This window comes from Oryzias melastigma, linkage group LG7, assembly GCF_002922805.2.
Source record: "Oryzias melastigma strain HK-1 linkage group LG7, ASM292280v2, whole genome shotgun sequence".
Classification (NCBI taxonomy): Eukaryota; Metazoa; Chordata; class Actinopteri; order Beloniformes; family Adrianichthyidae; genus Oryzias; species Oryzias melastigma.
This window is the reverse complement of record NC_050518.1, coordinates 6,697,520-6,716,616: the sequence shown is the minus strand read 5'-3', so window position 1 is coordinate 6,716,616 and position 19,097 is coordinate 6,697,520. Positions and strand designations below refer to the sequence as shown.

Below are 19,097 nucleotides of genomic sequence, written 5' to 3'. Positions count from 1 at the left end.
ACGGGGTTTGGCTTCACTGTCAACAAATAAAGAGCTTGTATATTAAAACAGTCTTTTATTCATGGTTAAAACATCTGTTAAAGTAAATAACTTAAAAGTAGAAAATACATAAACCACAACCTGTATTGAGTTTAAAATCTTTTTTTTTTCACCCAGTTTTACCTCATAAAAACAAGTACCGTCAGTAATGTTTGTATTTAGTTTAAGATCTTACACACAAACTCCAAACAACACCAGTATTTTAATCAACTACTATTTACAAACGGAAGTGCATTTTGTTAAATGAAAAAAGATGCATAGTGTCAGACATAAAATACAAAAACATCCTCTTAAGGATTGTTCTGTAGAATGTAATTATGTAGTGGACCTTGTTAGGAGTGTTTCACGTTCAAAAGGAGCTTTTGAACCAAACACACAAACCTGATGAACCTCGTCACAGTTTACCCAGTCTAACTCGTACAAGTTTTAGGTCCCTACGTGTGAGGCTGTGACTGTGCCTGAGAAAATCTACAAACTACTTCTGCTTTTAGTGTCAGTAGAAATGTCAGTGTGGCTGCTAGCTTAGCCGAAGGGCCAGTCATTGTTTTCCAGCAGTGACACCAGCCCAGCTGCAGGTCAGTCCCCATTAATAAAAAATAATAATAAAAAAAACCCAAATCAGCCTTAAACTGGGTGTTGATCTAGTTCCAGCGGTGGCCAGCAGGTGGCAGATGACCAAGTCTGGATTTGTTGTTTATCTGGAATAAGGTGCCAGTTTGAGCCCTCTAACCATCCTCACACCTGTGATTCTGTGGAAAACAACATGTTACCTTCAGATAACAGTTATGAAAACACCAAATGGTAAACAGGAATAGTGCAAAAACTACACAGAATTCCCCAAATAACCTTCACTTACAAAAATTGAACTAAATATATATATATATATAAAAACAAAACAAAACATAAAATAACTCTTGAAATATCTAAAAAAGTAAAACATAACACATTAGGACAAATGCAGATGTGTTTTTCAGTTAGAAGAACTGCATCCTATCAAAGCACAGATTTACTTACAATCTAACAGGAACTGAGCTACTCAGCTATTAGAGAATTTGAAAATGAAGTTTCAAAGTAAACCTGTCACCTGTGTGCTTAATCGTGAATAACTTGTGGCCTCTATCAATCCATTTGTGGATCTTTATATGGGTTCATTTGCTTTAGTTAATTGAGTTTTGCACTAATATTTTTAACAAGTCAGAAAGTTGATCAGAAGGAGAAGGTTTAATTTACTGTCAGAGTGAATTACTATTATTTGAATACGTTTAGTGCATAAATTTGTATCTTTTAAACAACAGTGTTAGTTGCTGTTCAGAAGCTAAGTAAATAATTGCATTCATAGATATTATTATTTTTTTTGTATTATTTGGATGCCATACCAAAGTTATCAATGAAATCTGCTGCAGGAGAAGGATTTTGTTTTAAAGTGTTTTATTTTGAAAGGAACTTGTTTATGCTAGTATAAAAAAAGACAAAATACTAAAATGATTATATATATTTAATTATTGTGATATTTATAAACTACATTTTAAAAATAATTTACTACAAAAACATGAATAAATTGTGTTTTTAAAAATGGGTTTTTGACCAAATGACTCTTTTAGTGTTAAAAGTTTCAGACTCCTGGGATAAGTCACGCATATACTACTGATCAAAAGTTTAAGAACACTCCAATATCTCCAAGTTTCTTATTAATGTCGGGTTGGATTCTGATATGAACATGTATGTCTGACGTGGCATTTTACTTTTCTTTTGCGATATACAACAAAAACATGATCAGGATGATCGTTTATTTATGCATTAAAATATAAATTTTAACTCCTACATATTGTTGAAACAAACAAAGACACAAACATATTTTACTATTTTGGATAGTGATGCATACCTTTGCCCATCTGTTGGAAAAATATCCCATCATAGCTTGTTAATTGATAAGGCAACATAAGTGTTGTCCACACCTGAAAAACAGAAGACTTCAATCACTTTGGAGGAAATAAACAGAAAATAGGAATTTTCTCTGGACGGGAACTCACAAGTTCTGGTCTCCCGCTCCAGCTCGGAGGGCTTCCTCTCTTTGTGACACAGGACTTTAGCCACAGTGATTATAATGATGACAGCTATGATGAATGTCAGGCCAGACACCAGCCAGCTGATCACCATGGGGCTCAGTAATGGATCAGGATCTGACGAAGACCAATGATGAAGGATTGAAAACCTAAAGAAGCTTTTAGATTCAAGTTCTGACAAACATTTTAGATCCACTCCAAAGAAAATCCTGTTTTTTAGCATGTTCTTGTGGGATTTTTCTAACGATGGCAGACAAGACAATTTGGCTAGAAAACAACACAGATTTTTTTTAATTTTCCCAAAAAATATAATTAAAATACCTCTGGGAACACTTTTGCAATAGATCAAGAAATGAGGCACACAATCACATAATCTATACCAGAAATAGACAAAAACAGTAGACATCAAACAACTGTAGTTTCTAAAAGCTACATTTAAGACTTTTTTAATAACAGACTTTAGTCTTATTTTACCACATGTATAATGATAAAATAAATGTTTTAATCTAATGTCAAAAAAATATTAAAATACAAATATAAAGTGATTCTCTAAAAAATTACTGATTTACAAGTTACTTTTTTTAAACAAATCTTTCCGACATAAAGTCTGAAAACTTATAAAACAAATTTGCTAAAGTTGATATGAAATAATATGAAAAGGTTGATAGTTTCCACATTTTTTGAGTCTTTAAAACAACATTTATCCTTATCTGTGAAGAATGATTCCTCTGAGATGGTTTTATAGCAGAAAAAGTTTTAAAATTTCATTTTTTTTTAAGTTAAAGCCATTGTCCTTAAAGATTGAAGTGCAGACTCTGCTACCTTTGTTCCTCCTCACAGCAATCTAACGGAAAAAATCTAAAAGTCTTTCTCGTGACAACATGGTTTTTATGGTTCCTCCTTACCTCTCACAGCTATAGGCAGAGGCTGGCTTTCCCTGGACACAAACGTGCGTCCTCCCAGCTGGACCCGGTACAGGCAGTAATAGTATCCCTCGTTGGAAGTCTGGGCGTTGGAGAAGGTGAAAGTGACAGACTGGGAGAGGGCAGGCAGTGATTGGCGCACAGTCCCGTTGGAGCGGATCAATCGAAGCTGGAAAGAGCCACCGGGGTACTGCTGCAAGGTGGAGCAGGTGATGTTAAAACTCTGCCCTTTGATGACGGAGCCGGCTGGGGCTTCGGAGGAAGTGTTGTACCAGTGATGAGGGGTCAGAAGTTCCACTGTCGAGAAGAAATAAAAATATATTTTCAATGTTATAAACAGCTTTTATTTACTGTCATGACTTTGGACTATAAACGCTGTTGTCCATGCTAACTTATAATTAGCTTAACAAAATATTTTTAACTCTGTTGTTTTTTGGCCACCTGTAGACTACTGTGACTAAGGCTGAGCAGCTGATAGTCACACTAACAGGAACACACATTGCAAAACTAGAAAATGCGGTTACGACTCACCCACAGTGATGTTGATGGAATTACTGGGTGGAGAGCTGAGCAGCCGAGACGGGAAGCCTCCCTTTATGCTGTACCGGCAGCTGTAACTGCCCTGGTGGAAAGTCTCTAAGTCAGACAGTGTGAGCTCCACTCCGATTTGAGACTGGTCGGCCCTCTGAGTGACCAGCGGGGTAGAAACGCCATGTTTGTACAGGTGGAAGTCGCTGAGGTGGTGACGCAGCAGAACGCTGCAGCGAAAGCGGACAGCCTCCCCCGGAGAGAACACAGTGTGAGGTGACAATAAGGAGAGGCTGGGCATTAACAGGGTACCTGGGAAAAACAAAATTGCTAGACCTGTTTTTTCTGTATGATAAATAGACATGCAAACATAAGAAACATCCTTTCACAATCATACAAGCAATATATGTATTTTAAAAATTATGCTTTGACTGATTATTGCTGAAAAATACTCTAAGTGGAGTCTCACCTGAACATCTCACACCTGCATCATTCTCGTGGGTGCAATAAGAAGTGCTATGGAGGACAACAGCACAGCGGGTCAAACTCGACTCATGTCCTGAACACTGAACGTGGTGCAGGACAATCTCTCCGCTGCCTGGACCAAATTCTGCCCCACGACTGGCAGATTCAGCTAAACCACAACCCAGTTCCAAGCACACCACGTTTGCTTCTTGGACATCCCAGCCATGGTCACAGACAGTCCCCCACTGCTCATGGCGGAGGACTTCAACTCTACCAGAACACTTGTTGTTGCCGTTGACAAGTCTGACCCCACCTAAGGATCAAAGGAAATCTACTTAAGAGGCAGGAACGGATATGGATGAAATAGGTTTACATCAATCCCGGACGTACCAAAAGCTGCTACTCCATCCCACAGAGAACCTAATAGGCCTGTAAGAAAAAACAAAGAGAATAGAAACTTATTAGCAGATTCCATACGTAATGCCATCAGCAACCATTTCAGGACTAATATATTAGGTAAACAGCTGTATGTTTCTTTCAATGATAGTCCATATTACTGGTAAATGTAACACTGAAGTGTGGATTTAGGTTAATTAAGAGGACAGAATACAATAAGAGGCTATAATTACACTAAGGACAAATCACTGTACCAGAAAATTCAAGCTTATATGTTTGATTTTTTTTTTTTTTTTAATGGCCCATTAGGACATAAAGATTCTATTCGGGAGCAAAAGTAACTTTGACACAAGTGGCCTTGTCTGAGGAAGGACAAAACATGCAAACATGTACAAATTGCATCTCTACTCAAACTCCCACTTCAAAGTAGTTTTTTCAGAACTTTCTCCAAACTAATTTGAGCAGGCAATCTCAGAACAACCAGCCACATACGTTAGCAAAAAAATAAAATAAAAATAAAACAAAAACATTGTAATCAAAAAATAAACATTCACTTTCTTGAGTTAAGTACATTTTTATTTTTGAAAGAAAATCACAGTGACAGGTTTTGGGTCTTGCTTTTTGTCATTGTTGCTGTTGTTATTTGTTTCTTTTTTTGTTTTTTTTAATCCATACACCCAAGTTTAAAGTGAAAAATTCCTTACAATTTGCTAAATTACCAAGTATTGCATACTCACAAAGATATTTTTACACCTGTTTTATAAACTAAATTAAAAAAATGTTTTTTTGTTGTTTGAAAAATACATTTTAAAGTGAAATATTTATTTGTTGCTCAACTTAAAATCCAACATTTGTTCTTTAAAAAAAAAATATGATTCCAAATAATTTTGATCAGGCAATCTGCGAACAGCTAAATTTGTTAACTAAATTAAATATATATGTGTAATAATAATAATAATATTGTTTGCATTTATTGTTTTTATTTTGTTATTTATTTGAGATGAGACTTAATTTTATGAAATGTCTTAAACCAACAAAATATATATTTATTCGTTGATAAATATTTTGTAAAGTTATGATTAGCATCACCCTAGTTTATCTAATAATTGAATATTTCATAAAGTTATCACACGTGTAAATGTTTTAATTGTTTACTGAAAGTTATTTTAAAATAAAAAGTAACTTTAAAACACAATTCTTATTCAATTAAAAAAAAAGTTTTAAACGGAAGGACCACCTTGATAAATCTGGGGCTTCATGCTAACAGGGTCCAGCTAAAATGCTAACTAGCATCGTTAGCTTACCTGTCAGAAGGATACGGAGGAATGTCCGCATCGTTCCCGTAGCATTCCGTCAGACTGGCGGCTGTGAAAGGAGCCCGCGGTCTCGGCAATAGCGCAAACGATCGCTAACAAACATAAGTTACCTTCTGTGCAGCACAGATCTGGCCACAACCGATAACAAAGAAAGTCGCTAACGACTAAGAGTGAAACTCGGGGCGCGGCTGTAAGTTACAAGCATAGTCGAGGCAGTGCTGCATAATTTGTAAAAACGATTCAAATCCCAGGTCAAGATAAAGGCCGGAATTTGCTGGAAAAAAGTGTTGAGTTTTATGTTTATCGCCCTGAAGGCCGTCAGGCCCCGCGCACACCCGTCAAGGGATTCATCCCTCCATCCCGGGGAAGTCCTTCTCCCTGCGGCAGACAGAGGTCACCACAAGCCGCAGTCTGAGCGCTGTGCGCGGTCAGGGGTGTCGCTACGAGCACCTACTGTCCATTTGTCTCATAGACTTTTATAAATAAAGATTTTTTTAATGAATCCAAACATTATCATCTAACTTTTCAGTTAAAACCATCTGAACTTTATGCATTAACAATAACTATTTGGAAAAGCAACGATTAAATATTGCATTAATATGATATTGCATTTTTGGCTATTGCATAAATAGTTGCATGGACATAAGTGCCTTTAAAGTACACTTTACTGTTTTTTTTTTTACTGAAGTAGAAGTTTAACATTCATTTTTGTGCTTTTGTTTATTTCCTCTGAAAACCAGAAATTAATTTATTAGCCCTAAAAAAATACATGTTTATTAATATTAGTTTTTAAGTGTTTTTTTAATTCTACACAATAAAATAGGTGTTAAGTTCAAGTGCACTTACACACATTTTGGAGCGTTTCAACCAAGTAAAACCCAGTAAAAATAGTAAAATGGAGCTTGTTTTAAAAGATCATTCAATTGGACTAAAAAAAATAATAATAATAAAATAAAATATTTGCATTTGCATTTGCAGAAGCTGGTGAAGGTGAAACCTGGGTCACTTTGTTCACACAGGAACCGGAAATCTTTAGATAAACTTAGTTTAAACATCCCACCCAGATCAGCATGCTGTTTCCAGGAACATAATCTTTTAATTTAACACAATTGCCGTCTTTTTAGAAGTAGCACTAATCTCCTAGAAAAGGATTCTTCCCTCGTATATTATGTGCTTTTTTTTTCTTCTCATGTTCCATGTTCCTAGAAAAAAACTTTTTGTTCCAAGTTCTGCTCCATATTTCTTCCAAAATATATTCTTTTATATTTAAAAGGAACTAGTAAACATTTATTATTCAAGTTACCTTTATACATCTTTTTATTCCATGAAATGAATCCATTTAATAAGAAAATGTTTCAATTATGCGTTTCTTCGAGACTAATAAAGATTGAACGTGTATGTAGTCTTCTTAAAAATAGTTTTTAAACTACTTAGTTCTATTTTGACCTATTTTTTGTATGTTTTTATATATATATATATATATATCATAATATCCTCCTGACTACCAGCAATGCAAATGTGTCTTCTGTAGAGGGCATTTCTCACCCTGAATGACTCCTAACCAGTGCAGACTATTGAATTAACTCATTTGAAGGTTCTACGGAGGACATTTGAGGAATTTTTATGATGTAAATATGAAGAGGTGATGGGATTCTGGGAATTGTAGATTTTAATGAATTCTAAAAAATGTGACTAAATTGTTTTTTTTTTTTTAAGTTAGGAGGATATTCATATATTTTAAATATGATTATTCACCTTTAAAAAAATAAAAATAAATAAATAAATAATTAAGAGGAAGACATGCCCGATGCATGGGTGGCTTTCACAAACAGTATCATGTCAGGAAACCTCACCTATAAGTCAGTACACAAAGAATTTGGGTCAGTTCTTCTGTAAAAATAAACTACTATGTGCAGAAAAATGTTTCCATTTAGATATTAGTTCATTTAAACTCTGAAGAAGCAGGAATCAAACAAACTATTTTATTTTTGTACTAATTCATGGTATATTGGTTCAGCAAACAGGGCCATCTTCCTTTTTGAAGGATGACCATACAATTCATTTGTTCTGGTGAACAAACCAGCAGTTTCCCTCTGCTCCTCGTGGCGAGCTCTGCCTCAACCCCCTCACCTCTGTGACACGTTGCTGGAGTCAGTTTGAACTGGTTGGGGAGGACAGTGTAACCAAAAACAGCAGGAAGAGATCAGGTTTGGCGTCTCACATCTGAGTCACCAGAGATTTGCTCAGCAAGTAACCTCCTTTCACAGAAAGAATTACTAAGGAGTACAAGAAAACAAGGAAATGTACTCGGAACATTTCCAGCCGCGCCAAAAATAGATTTCATGCAGAAAGAAGAAAACTTTGAAGCGTTTATACAGCTCATTTTCTCGTAAACAGAATAATTATTTACAGGACATTGTGAAATAATGGAGTTAAACTAGTGGAAGAACACTGAAGGTTTTCAATGGACAACAAGAAATATATTTTCCTTGAAGAAAGCCGGATTAAATAAAGAAATACTTTTGGCACTTTAACTTTTGCTGTGAAATAATGTTTTATCCTTTGCTGCAATCCAGAACCGACTCAGTAAAGAATTGGTACATTCTGTCTTTTTTAAAGTCTGAGTGTGAGGTGATATTTGTTGGTGCCGTTTGTGAATCAAGCTGCACAAACACTTCTTTATATCCCTTTTCTTCAGATGTTGAACACCTAAAATACGCAGACACCTAATTTTCTCCGTGCTTGACCTCCTTCACCTCATCCTCGAGCTTTTCATGCAACAGAAGCACTTTGAAGCACTTTTACAGATTTTATTGAGCAGCATCAAGTTTCCAAAAATGCCAAAAAAAAAAAAAAGTAATCTCTCTATTTCATGAAAATACAGATAAGCCTGCATATATGTATGTTTATGGAAAAATATGATAAATATCTGTACCTCAAACCCAAAAGTACAAGTAGTCTATGTAGATATGACAATGCAAAGAACAGCACTGTTGCTACACTTTATCAGAATAACATCTCTTCTTCAGTGGAAAGCGTCTGCTCAGTTTTGGAACAACAATATAAAGAAAACAATCGTAAAATAACAAAAACAGAAATAATTTACTTAACTTAAAATTAGTCTTCCACAAAGATGACCTTTTTCTTTTTCCACAGGTTTGGAGTTCCATTATTTTTTTCATAACGTTGTGCATTATTTTTTAGATAAACTCCTCACAAGCTTTGAATTAAATAAGTTGAACAGCTCTTTGGGAAACACTACAAGCTGCTTTTCCATCAGCTCTGCACCAACAATATGCTGCGCTTTACAGTTCATCCACCCGTTGTGCCTCAAGTTTCAAGTGACATCTGCAGCTTTAAAGTCCAAACTTTCCATTGCTTTCACTTGGAGTCTCCCAGCAGATGGACAATGAGTTCATAGGTGGACAGGACGATGGCCGTATTTGGGATTTGTCTGATAAGCTGTGGAATGAGTCCTCTGTAAAAAGCTGCATATCCTTCCTCCACAGCTATCAACCGCCCCGTCTGGAAGAAGTACTTGTACTTGCTGCCTTCCTCCCGCAGCCTCGTCCGGATGACCTCTGGAAACCACCATACAAAATAAGGAATCAATTAGATTGTTGTGTTCCTACAGCAGAGCATTGTGTTAAACAGTGGTTGCACTAAATTACCGTGAGGATAAGCCACACAAGATGCGCAGCCCTTGGAAAAAGCAGCTGCCATCATCAGCCGCAGGAAGTCTGACGCTCCCTTCTCGTTTTCACTGTTGGGAGAGCTGAACTGATTCCTGGCGAGGTGCTTCTTCAGCGTTTCGTAGATGAGGAAGCAGATCATGGTCTCCGAGATGCCGGCGTAGGACGCAGTCAGGCCTCGGTAGAAACCCCGAAAGCCCTCGGTTTTGTAAACGTAACGAGCACACTGCAGCGCATTCATCTTTTTCTCTCCTCTGGCTCTGAAAGGCAAACAAGTCGAGCTCTTTAGTGACAAAAGTCACATGGATTTGTAGATTAAAAACAAACACTTGTGTGCTGACAATTGTCTGTTTTGTTTGTCTGGAACAAGCATGAAAATAAAACAGAGTTCATGGAGTCCAGAAATGGTTAAGCTAAGACCAAACACACAAAGCTATGTTTTGTTGGACCAACGTCAACTCAAATCACACTGTTTTGACAGATTTAACAGCAATAATTAAAGAGTTTAGAAAATCTTTTATCACAGTGAGGAAGAATTAAACTGCATTTACAGCAGAGCATCAGAGTGACGCAAACAGACAATGTCCCTTTTTAAAGCTTCAAGGATGACCTAACCACAGGCAACAAGGGGTTAGCTCACTGATATTAGGACTTAAACCTGATATTACAATCATGATAAAAGCAGTATGTTACTGACTGGGTGGACCAACTTTAAATCCTCCAAAAACTTGCAACAATGCAACCCGTCACCTTTTCCAACTACACCAGCATCTTAATAGACAAAACAGATGTCAGGTGCTTTGTTGCTGGTTTGTAGTGATGAATGAGTTTAATCCAAATGATATACTTATATAATAATCTATAAACCACCAGCTCGACGTCTCTATATGGATCTGTTCTTCAAGGACACGGCTGTTTTTGTTACCTCACATGATACTACTGCCGTGCAATGTAAATATAGACTCCAGCGTGAAGGACAGTGCGTCAGCAGCCAGTATTTATGGAGGAGGGTCAAATGCTCGGCACAAAATGACTGGACGGGACAGAGAGGCTCGGCTCTTTTTGAAATGTGCCTGCTTAAGGTCACACCACACTTTGCCACCTGCCAACCTCAAAATAATTTAGTGTTGCACACAGATTTGAAATGCAACACTACAGCCTGTATAAAGATATAAAGTACACTGTATAATTTGGGAAAACACTGCTGTTAAGAGTGTACATACTTTTTCTCCAGCTGCATCCTGGTCTTGACCATCCAGATGGGATTCATCAGAGTGTTGGTAACAAAAGCTGAGGACACATTTTATAAGCAACACATTAGAAAACCGTCCCTAACTGTACCCTATAATCAAGGTCTAAGACTGCTTTAGTGACATGCTCAAACATATGCAAGCACATAGATTGTAGCCATTTTTGGAGATTTTTTAACTTGACTGTTACAGAGGTTAAAGATTCATATTTTTGTCCTGAACTGCATCACGTTTCTTTACTCACCTGCAACACCAGCTGAGGACATGTGGACCAATCCACTGTTAGGAACCAGGAGCCCGTTGAACATCTCTTTAGACTTTGAGTATGCAGCAAAGTAAATGGCTCTGAAACACAGAGAAACTCGTATGAACTCCAAATGTAAATTAGCGCGGTGTTCTAGACTATATATGACTGAGTTCATAAACTCAATTTAAGCAGGTGTGAGAGTTCGACTGGGGGCAGTCTGTTCCCTGATGCCCCCTTTTCCCTCCGTGCAGTTCTGGAACAGACTGTCATGGCTCCACAATGGGCTGAGCAAGCACCGGGAACAACAGCTGCCCACAGAGCTGCTCTGCATGTGAGCCGGCTCATGGTGTGCAGAAAACAGGAACTCTGAACCCTCAGCACATGGCAATGCAGCTACTGTTTAATCACAGGGTCATTTATATGTGAAACAGAAACTTTTTTAAGTTTACAGGAAACTCCTAATCTGAGCAACACTGGAGGTCAAATATAATCAGGTGGAACACAGAGAAACTCTGAATTTAATAAAATTGATCAAAATGAGTCTGTCTTCATAGGTTCTAGCTTTAGAACTGTAGTGTAGACAATCACAAGAGTTCAGAGGCTCATCAGAATCAACTCTTCACCTTTAAACTGAAGTTCACCTTTTCCCTCTCGGATGACACATGTGACGGTTGTCTTTAGCGGCCAAGGATCAAAAAAATTAGGTTTTTCCCTCAAATGTGGTGAAACTTTATCAGTTTGACTTTTAACCCAGTACTCCGTTAGCCTGTCCACCACCTTGTTTACCCAACTTTGTAGAAGAGGTTCAACACAAAGGTTAACCGGTTATTAACATTACTGGGGACAAGGAAAGGCAAAGAAAGTAATGTTTTACCTACAGGGACTTTTAGAGAAATGCATAAACAATGAATTACAAAGAGGACCCACTGCTGTCTATAAGGTTTATAATTTCACTGTCAGGCATTAATAGATGGAGCTTAAAAAATATATTTAAAAGTTATTCACCAAACAGAGTGAAAGTCTGCCAATAATCCATGTATGATCTTGTATTTTTCTAATTCTTCTAGTCTTATTGTCCCAAACTATTTTGAGACATGGCCAAAATAGTGACTTACTGATCACATTTATATAAAATAAAAATAAATACACAAGAGGTGCAAATCTTGAGGATGTAATAAGTAAAGCTGAGCTCCTTTAGGCCAATTCAAAGACTGTTCTTTTCTCATCAAAAGATAGTTTGTTGACAGTTGGATAACATTTAATAATACACCCGTCTGTTGACAGCTGCAGCACCAGAACAACAGCTCACTGAGAACTTCGTATCACGGTATGAGAGTCGGAAGTCCCTGTCATGACAACAGCTTCCTGTTTATGAAAATGAACTGTAAAACTATGCAGAAACACCTGTTTCCAACTATGAAAAACACATGAAGAGACTGGTTTTATTTGTTAGCTTTAACTGAGAAATTGAAAGAGTAATCTTGTATAAATACTGTTTAAAGCACTGCATAGATTTTCAAGTACGTCTTGGTACTTAAAAAGTAAAAAGTAATTATCGCACTGTTTATAAATATATGAGGAACAAGTACATTAACAGTACCTTGAAGGGGCAACGCCAACAAGATTTGGCCCCAGCCCACGGAAAAGAGATCTAGGTCCCTCTTTTTCAAGAATAGACCTGAGAAAAAGAAAAAAACATTATAAACAAAAAGCAAACAGAGAAATGTGTAAAGGGTGCTATAAATGTTCTATAAATCATGCTATGTCAAATGTAGATTGAGTTCTTCAACTCAGCAGGGAAGAAAAAATAGAAAAACTCAGTCCTGCAATCCTCCTCAATATTACACCAGATGACCTCTGGAGTCTGCATGTAACTGCCCCCCCCCAGGTAGTGTTAAATAAGTTACATAAGGCATATCACACAAGTGTTTTTACACTCTCTGACCCACACCAGCCAAATGAATGTCTGCCAAGAACTATTTCAATCCATGAGCAGGGGAGGCTCTGGAGGTACAGCTTTGATTGGTTCATCTCAAATTTCTAATTGCACATTCTCACCTAAAATTGGTATCAAAACAATGATTTAAAAAGTCATCGGGTTATGGTTGGTATCTAGTCATAATGTTCTATGACTCGAAAACATCCTTTAAATTTAAATGCACTTTGAAATGGCACATTTGAACAAAGATTTTGAAAAATATACAGGTTGTTGATCAAATGTTACCCAAGACATCCCAGTCAAACAAAACCAGTTTAGACCAGTTAGTACACCTAATGACATGCATGCAATTTAACACGAACGCATCTTCTACATTTACATGTCACTATGTTCTAGCCCACTGGGCGAGGTTCCAATCCCTGCAAAACCAGCTTCAGCAGGAACAAGAAGGGGACACTACCACAGACATGAAGATGTAAGTCTCTAACCCTATCTGGAGACATGGCAGGAAAAGTAAACCTTTTGTCTGTCAATACAGTTGGTTGAAAGCACTAAATGTAAGCAGAGTACCCTTAATCCTCAGTTTATGTAAAAAAAATAAAAGGATTAAAGGCTCGAGTTTTATAAGAGTTCAGCAGAGCAAATGGAAGATTGTTCCATTTCTTAGAAATAAAAAATAAATTTATTGGACTTTATGCACCTATTACAAACAAGAATAATAGATTTAACTGTCGGGGCAGTAAATCAGAGATGCATTAATGCAATTACCAAATCTATTTTCTATTTAAACAAAAAAACAACATGTACTTTGTGGTAGGAAATTAACGTCACAGGAGAGGCTTTGGACCATCAAGTAAACAGAGATCTATGTCAACACTGAATCACTGTTTACATGACAATACGGAGAAACCTCTTACCGTAGGACCTGCAGCAGCCCTGGTGACACAGCACCAGGTCGAATAACCCCGGCACCGCTGAGGGTGCCGAGCTGGACTTGGAAGACAGGCCGAAGGGTCAGGCCAGAAGACTGCAACCGCGTCTTCAACACCTCAAGTGGGCAAGTCATGATGGCTCCCACTGTTCCACTACACCTATAAACGAATCACATCAACACAGAGGGTATGAGTCAATGCCAGTGAGAAATAAAAATGTGATGCATGTAGAGCTAACTCATTCTGGATGTGGTTTCTTTCCTGAAAAACACATCAGCATGTGGAAGACGTTTTTGTTTTAGGATTTATCTTAGTATTTCTACATAATTTCGATAAAATTAATCCAATTAGTTATTTAAAGCTTGGTACATCTTTAATGGGAAGTCCAACCTTGTCAGTACAAAGCTTAGAAGTCTGAAGCAGATTAGACTATAAGCCTCTGTGCCCAGTCATGTCTGCAGGACAAAGTCAAACATCTTAGCAGCAGGAACAACTGACCTAATTCCCCCATCACTGATCACCCTTTTCCCTCTGTCATATTGCAGACATGATTAAATAAGAGGCTTTTTTTTTTTTTTTTTTACATTTTATGAGGTTTTCCGGTTCATTGATAAAGCTCCCCAACAAACATACAGGCTGAAAGAGTCTGGGCTTGAAACAATGAACAGCAGCCATAAAGATAAAAAAGGAAAAGAACGGAAGAAGCAGAAGGACAGTGTGTGCAGTTTGTGATAATATACATATCAACATCTGCGGATAAACATATGTTAAACATCAAATTTAATCTGCCACACATAACTCTTAGAAATAACTTCTTTTTTTTTACAGCAAACTTGTACAACATTCTAAAAGCAAAAGCGATGATCACCATACAACTTGGAAATCTACTTTACTATCGTTTCTATTAAATAGTGATTATTTTATGTGTCATTGACATTCAATTGAAAAGACACCATTCCTAAAATACATGTATTTTAACCTACAATAACAAATAAACAATCAAAACAATCAACTATATCATTCAACTCAAACATACAGCACGGGTCACTGCTTTTCCACCCTCTTTATATCCAGCTCAAGACCATCACTTTTTTACTTATTACTCAACAGTCCGTTTAATATGATATTTCTTTTACGCCAACACAGAGACGGGTGTCTTAAAAGATAAATAATTTAAAAAAGATAAACATTTGAGTCATGGTACTCATTTGCAAGTGTCACAAATAAAGAAGAAAGTTTCAGCAGCAAAATAGAACAAGTTTACAAAAACAGAGATAAAACTTGAGCAGTTTTTCCAGATAGAGCACAACTAAAATAGAAGAGCCCTTGTTGATCTAGTTAAATTCACAACACTTAAATAAAATGTACAGCCTTATCTTTAGTTCACTGACTTTAATAGGAAAATAAGAGCAGAAGTGGTGTCATGTAACATATCACACAGATTAGTCTAATGTGTTTTTGTTCATAAAAGACAATTAAATTTAAACGAAGAATACATTTTAGTGTTTTTTTTTTTTAAACATCAGAGTTTTATAAAAATCTAATACTACACAAAGAGTGATGTGGCCCCTGGCTTTCATAAGTTGGAGACCCCTGGTTTGTGCCATAACAATAGGAGACATTTCAGCTAAAGGGTTATTTCTGGCAAAGTAATGATTTGTTGACCTCTCTGTGGTTCACAGCCTTCTTTGTACATTGAAAAGTGTGATAATTCAGCATGAGGTGACTTAAGAGAACACTTGCTAGAATCACGTGTTTAGACCGGTTGGGACTAGTGTCGCTATTACATAATAAAAGGACATCACGCAGATATGGGCTAGCTAGATACCGGTAGCATGTAGCCGCAAAGCTTGGGCGGACAAAGCAGTCTCCAAAATTACAATTTCGTTTGAAATGTTGGTGTCATCTTTAACACCACGAGGTCGAACCCCCACTGCTGCTCTAAACACCACAAAGACCTTGAACTGGACGACCTTACGGGAACAGGCTAGCTAGCGTGAGAATGCGGAGACAACTTCCGCAATAAAAATGATCCGTGGATGTTTGCCGGGTGTATCAACGTTTCAGCTTTATTAGTGTACCAAACTCACAGTGTACGGTCAATAAAGTCATTATTAATTTCTACGTGTTTACCTGATGTCATACATGAAATTTAAATAAACTTGAAGACCTAAAACGGATGTTTTAAGGACTGAACTAAGCTAACTTGCTAGCATACTTTCTTTAGCCTGTTAGCTTGATGCTAAACACTTTCGAAATCAAATCGATAGTTGTTTTTCTTTTTTACACGTAAACATTGCAACATAAAATTATTTTAAAAAGAACCTTAATGACAATAGTTTAAAAATCTAAATTAACATTTTTTTATTAAAAAAAACTGTGCGACGTGGCTAAAAGAATTCATTTATATCTTACCCTCCGGCGAAGAGATGTAGCAGCGTGTCTTTCTGTGTCATCTTTCTTTTCTTTTAATTAGCCACCATGGTCAAATAACCGTTTCTAAAAACCGCGTCGATTCACAGATCTCCGCCGTTCGTCCGCTCCGTCCTCAGAAGGAGCCGGCTTGCATCAGCTGTCAGGGGGCTGCCGGGCGCTGATGAGGAGCTCGGCGCATCGTACGTCAGAGGGCCGGGCGGAGGAGTTGTCCGTGACGCGGACAGCATGTGCTTCTCACCGCGCGCTTTTGACCTTTTTCAAGTTGTTACACAACAAGTGGCACCAACAGGAGGCAGGAAATAAACAACTTTGACAATCTGACCGACCTACATCTGATTTTTAAAAAGATGTAATAATAAAAAGTATCGCTGCAGAGTTATAAAGAGTAGGCTGAGGTCAAACGTGATGTGCAGGAAACCTGGTAAACATAAACAGATACTTTCATACACTAATAATTATGAGTATTTTACCAAAAATGATATATTTTTAATGTATGTGTTGTTTTTATTAATTACTTTGTCTTTCTATCTGTTATTGCTTTCACTGTTCTGATCAAAGAAATGGAATCATGTGTTTTGATTATTTCCAGCAGCTCTGATCCTATAAGTTAATATTTCTTATGATGTAAAATCTCACGTATTTCTGTAAACTATAATTTTATTTAACGTAAAGTTTGACATTCTAAAAATAAAGATAAAAAAGAAACAAACATTATTAATTATAGTGGTTGAACTTGTATCTGTACACACTAAAAAATCCATAATTAATAATAACAGTGTTTTTTAATCCAATTCTGAGGTTAAACTTACACTTTCTGAGTTATCTTAACTCAGAAAAAAATCATAAATTGAGTTAAAATGAAACCAGTATCAAAAATATAACCCAAAATATAATCCAACATGAATAACCTAATATTTGGATTGAATAATTAATCCAATTGTTTTACAGGTGTAGAATGAGACACTTTCACAGAGCCTGCAACATGTTTTTGGTTCTATTTTGGTGCAGCTAAAACACGTGTCATGTTCTCGCCCCTTTCTTTAGTCCACATGATGGTCTGATCATTGTTTACCACAGAAGATGAGACTTTGATTAAGCAGAACACGGGTTATCCATTCTTCCTGTCTCTAGGTATGGAGGACTAAGGGTATAGTATCTGTTTTTCACCTATTTATCTTTTTCCTGATAGATAAGTAGTTCTTTCACTTTCTGGGAAAATCGTTACCGTTAAATATGACTCAGTTGTTGAGCGATTATGGCCTCATCTGATGATTTTTATGTTTGTTTGTTTTTTTCTTTTTTGTTTAGTGTTTTTTAACATATCACATTTATTTAAAAAAGGAGACAGTAATGAGAGAAAATGGAAACTGCACATACATTAAAGTGAAAAGTACTTTGATCCAGTTACCTAACATTTATTACCTCATATCATTACAGAATAATAAAAAAATTAGAAACAAAAAAGTCATTTTTTAAATACAAGTTGTAATACTTTACAACAACAAAAAATGCAAGTGGAAAAGTTCCATTGTTTAGAATGTATAAGATAGAATAAAACTTGGCATTTAAAGACCGCCCTGTGTTAGTCTGTGAGATAAGACTGTGTCTTTGTACCACAATAATCTTTGTCAACACTTTGTTTCACGTTATAACACGCCGTCAGGACATATGGACAGGGTATTGACATGAAAACAGATACAAAGGGCATTTTGTTTGCTTCCTGCTTTATAAGGGGCAATAAACCAACATCAGTGTAGATAATGTGCTGGTTTGTTGAACAGCATGACGTTCATTTTGGTACAATTGCATTTTTTAAATGCACCTTGATGTTTGACATTGGGTATTTCAGGTGAAAATGCTGCCCTCAAGTGGAGAAACCGGCAAACTACAGGTGTAAGGATTCACCTTTGCAGTACAATTCTGCAGCTAAATGTATTTTTTAAGAGTTGCATATTTCTTTTAAATTTATGCATTTTTAAAATTCACATGTTTTCTGTTTTCCATTGAAACTACTAACTGGTTTTATATAAGAGTAGTCTGTTAACAGTATTTGGTCCAGTTTCTAACAAGTAAGAGCTCCTAACCTTTTTAGAAAAATACACTTGTCTTAAGGTTTTGTAGCAATTTTGCAAAAAATGTAGCTTTTAAATATTTACTATAGTTTAATTATTGCAGTGTTTTATTGTTCTGCTTTATAAAACAAATCTAACTTCTTTCACTTTCCTTTCAAAATAAAATCCTCTCTTGGTAAAATAAGATTCTCCTGCTGCAACAGATTTACTTGAATTGAAAATACAGAAAAGTCCAGAAAAACTTGACATTTTCTATCATTATGACTTTGGTGGACTGTAACCTTTTTAATCTCCTTTTATTGTTGAACATTAACATGATAATATTGGTGTAGAATCCAATAAAAAATGTATACACTTAAATACTTTTGTATCAGAAACGCAGTTATAAACTTATGCAATGATAACATTTGATTTAATTTTTTCTAATAATGAACAGCTCTGACAGCATATTAAACGTTTTTACCATAATTTTACTCTGTTATCAGGCATGTTTGAATTTATGAGGGGTAAAAAGGCATACAAGACCTCTTGATTTTAGTGTAATTTTGGTACAAAAAGTTGTTTTTCTAATTCACCTAATCTTAAAAAATTTACATAAATGACAAAACTTAAATATATATATATTATTAGCATCTTTTTTTAAAGCCAAAGAGCCATATGAGGGTCCAGAGCCTCAGAATACAGACGCCTGTATAAACCAGCTGGAACTGTGAGCAGATTTCTTTGGGACATTTGAGTTTAGAGCACTTGAACTTAATCCTGTACTTTTATGTAAAATGCTGAATAACAGCAGGGATTA

The 19,097-nt window shown here is 36.3% G+C and overlaps 2 protein-coding genes across 2 annotated transcripts; both read right to left on the bottom strand.

Moving 5' to 3' along the window:
* Window positions 1–40: 40 nt before the first annotated feature.
* On the bottom strand, window positions 41–6,204 carry si:ch211-150o23.3. Its single transcript, XM_024293440.2, has 8 exons — window positions 5,719–6,204; window positions 4,409–4,447; window positions 4,023–4,331; window positions 3,557–3,865; window positions 3,008–3,322; window positions 2,070–2,219; window positions 1,922–1,994; window positions 41–788 (listed from the first exon to the last, which is right to left on the bottom strand). The coding sequence occupies exons 1-7, from the start codon at window positions 5,747–5,749 to the stop codon at window positions 1,951–1,953; spliced, it is 1,197 nt and encodes a 398-aa protein (XP_024149208.1). The 5' UTR covers window positions 5,750–6,204; the 3' UTR covers window positions 41–788; window positions 1,922–1,950.
* A 1,494-nt stretch (window positions 6,205–7,698) lies between these two features.
* Window positions 7,699–16,460, bottom strand: slc25a33 (solute carrier family 25 member 33). The gene is made up of 7 exons (XM_024293488.2): window positions 16,206–16,460; window positions 13,776–13,949; window positions 12,520–12,597; window positions 10,917–11,017; window positions 10,646–10,712; window positions 9,402–9,682; window positions 7,699–9,311 (listed from the first exon to the last, which is right to left on the bottom strand). Exons 1-7 carry the CDS (start codon window positions 16,244–16,246, stop codon window positions 9,112–9,114), a joined length of 942 nt encoding a protein of 313 aa, XP_024149256.1. The 5' UTR covers window positions 16,247–16,460; the 3' UTR covers window positions 7,699–9,111.
* Between the last annotated feature and the right edge of the window lie 2,637 nt (window positions 16,461–19,097).

What these genes read in the sequence shown, in the direction of transcription:
- slc25a33 (XM_024293488.2), bottom strand. Translation starts at nt 16,246, where the DNA reads ATGACACAGAAAGACACGCTGCTACATCTCTTCGCCGGAGG. An exon ending in GGGCTGCTGCAGGTCCTACG is followed by an intron (nt 12,598 to 13,775) that starts GTAAGAGGTTTC and finishes TCTTTTTCTCAG; the next exon opens with GTCTATTCTTGAAAAAGAGG. An exon ending in GTTGGCGTTGCCCCTTCAAG is followed by an intron (nt 11,018 to 12,519) that starts GTACTGTTAATG and finishes TCTGTGTTTCAG; the next exon opens with AGCCATTTACTTTGCTGCAT.
- si:ch211-150o23.3 (XM_024293440.2), bottom strand. Translation starts at nt 5,749, where the DNA reads ATGCGGACATTCCTCCGTATCCTTCTGACAG. An exon ending in CCTCCGTATCCTTCTGACAG is followed by an intron (nt 4,448 to 5,718) that starts GTAAGCTAACGA and finishes TTTTTCTTACAG; the next exon opens with GCCTATTAGGTTCTCTGTGG. An exon ending in GGATGGAGTAGCAGCTTTTG is followed by an intron (nt 4,332 to 4,408) that starts GTACGTCCGGGA and finishes TTTGATCCTTAG; the next exon opens with GTGGGGTCAGACTTGTCAAC.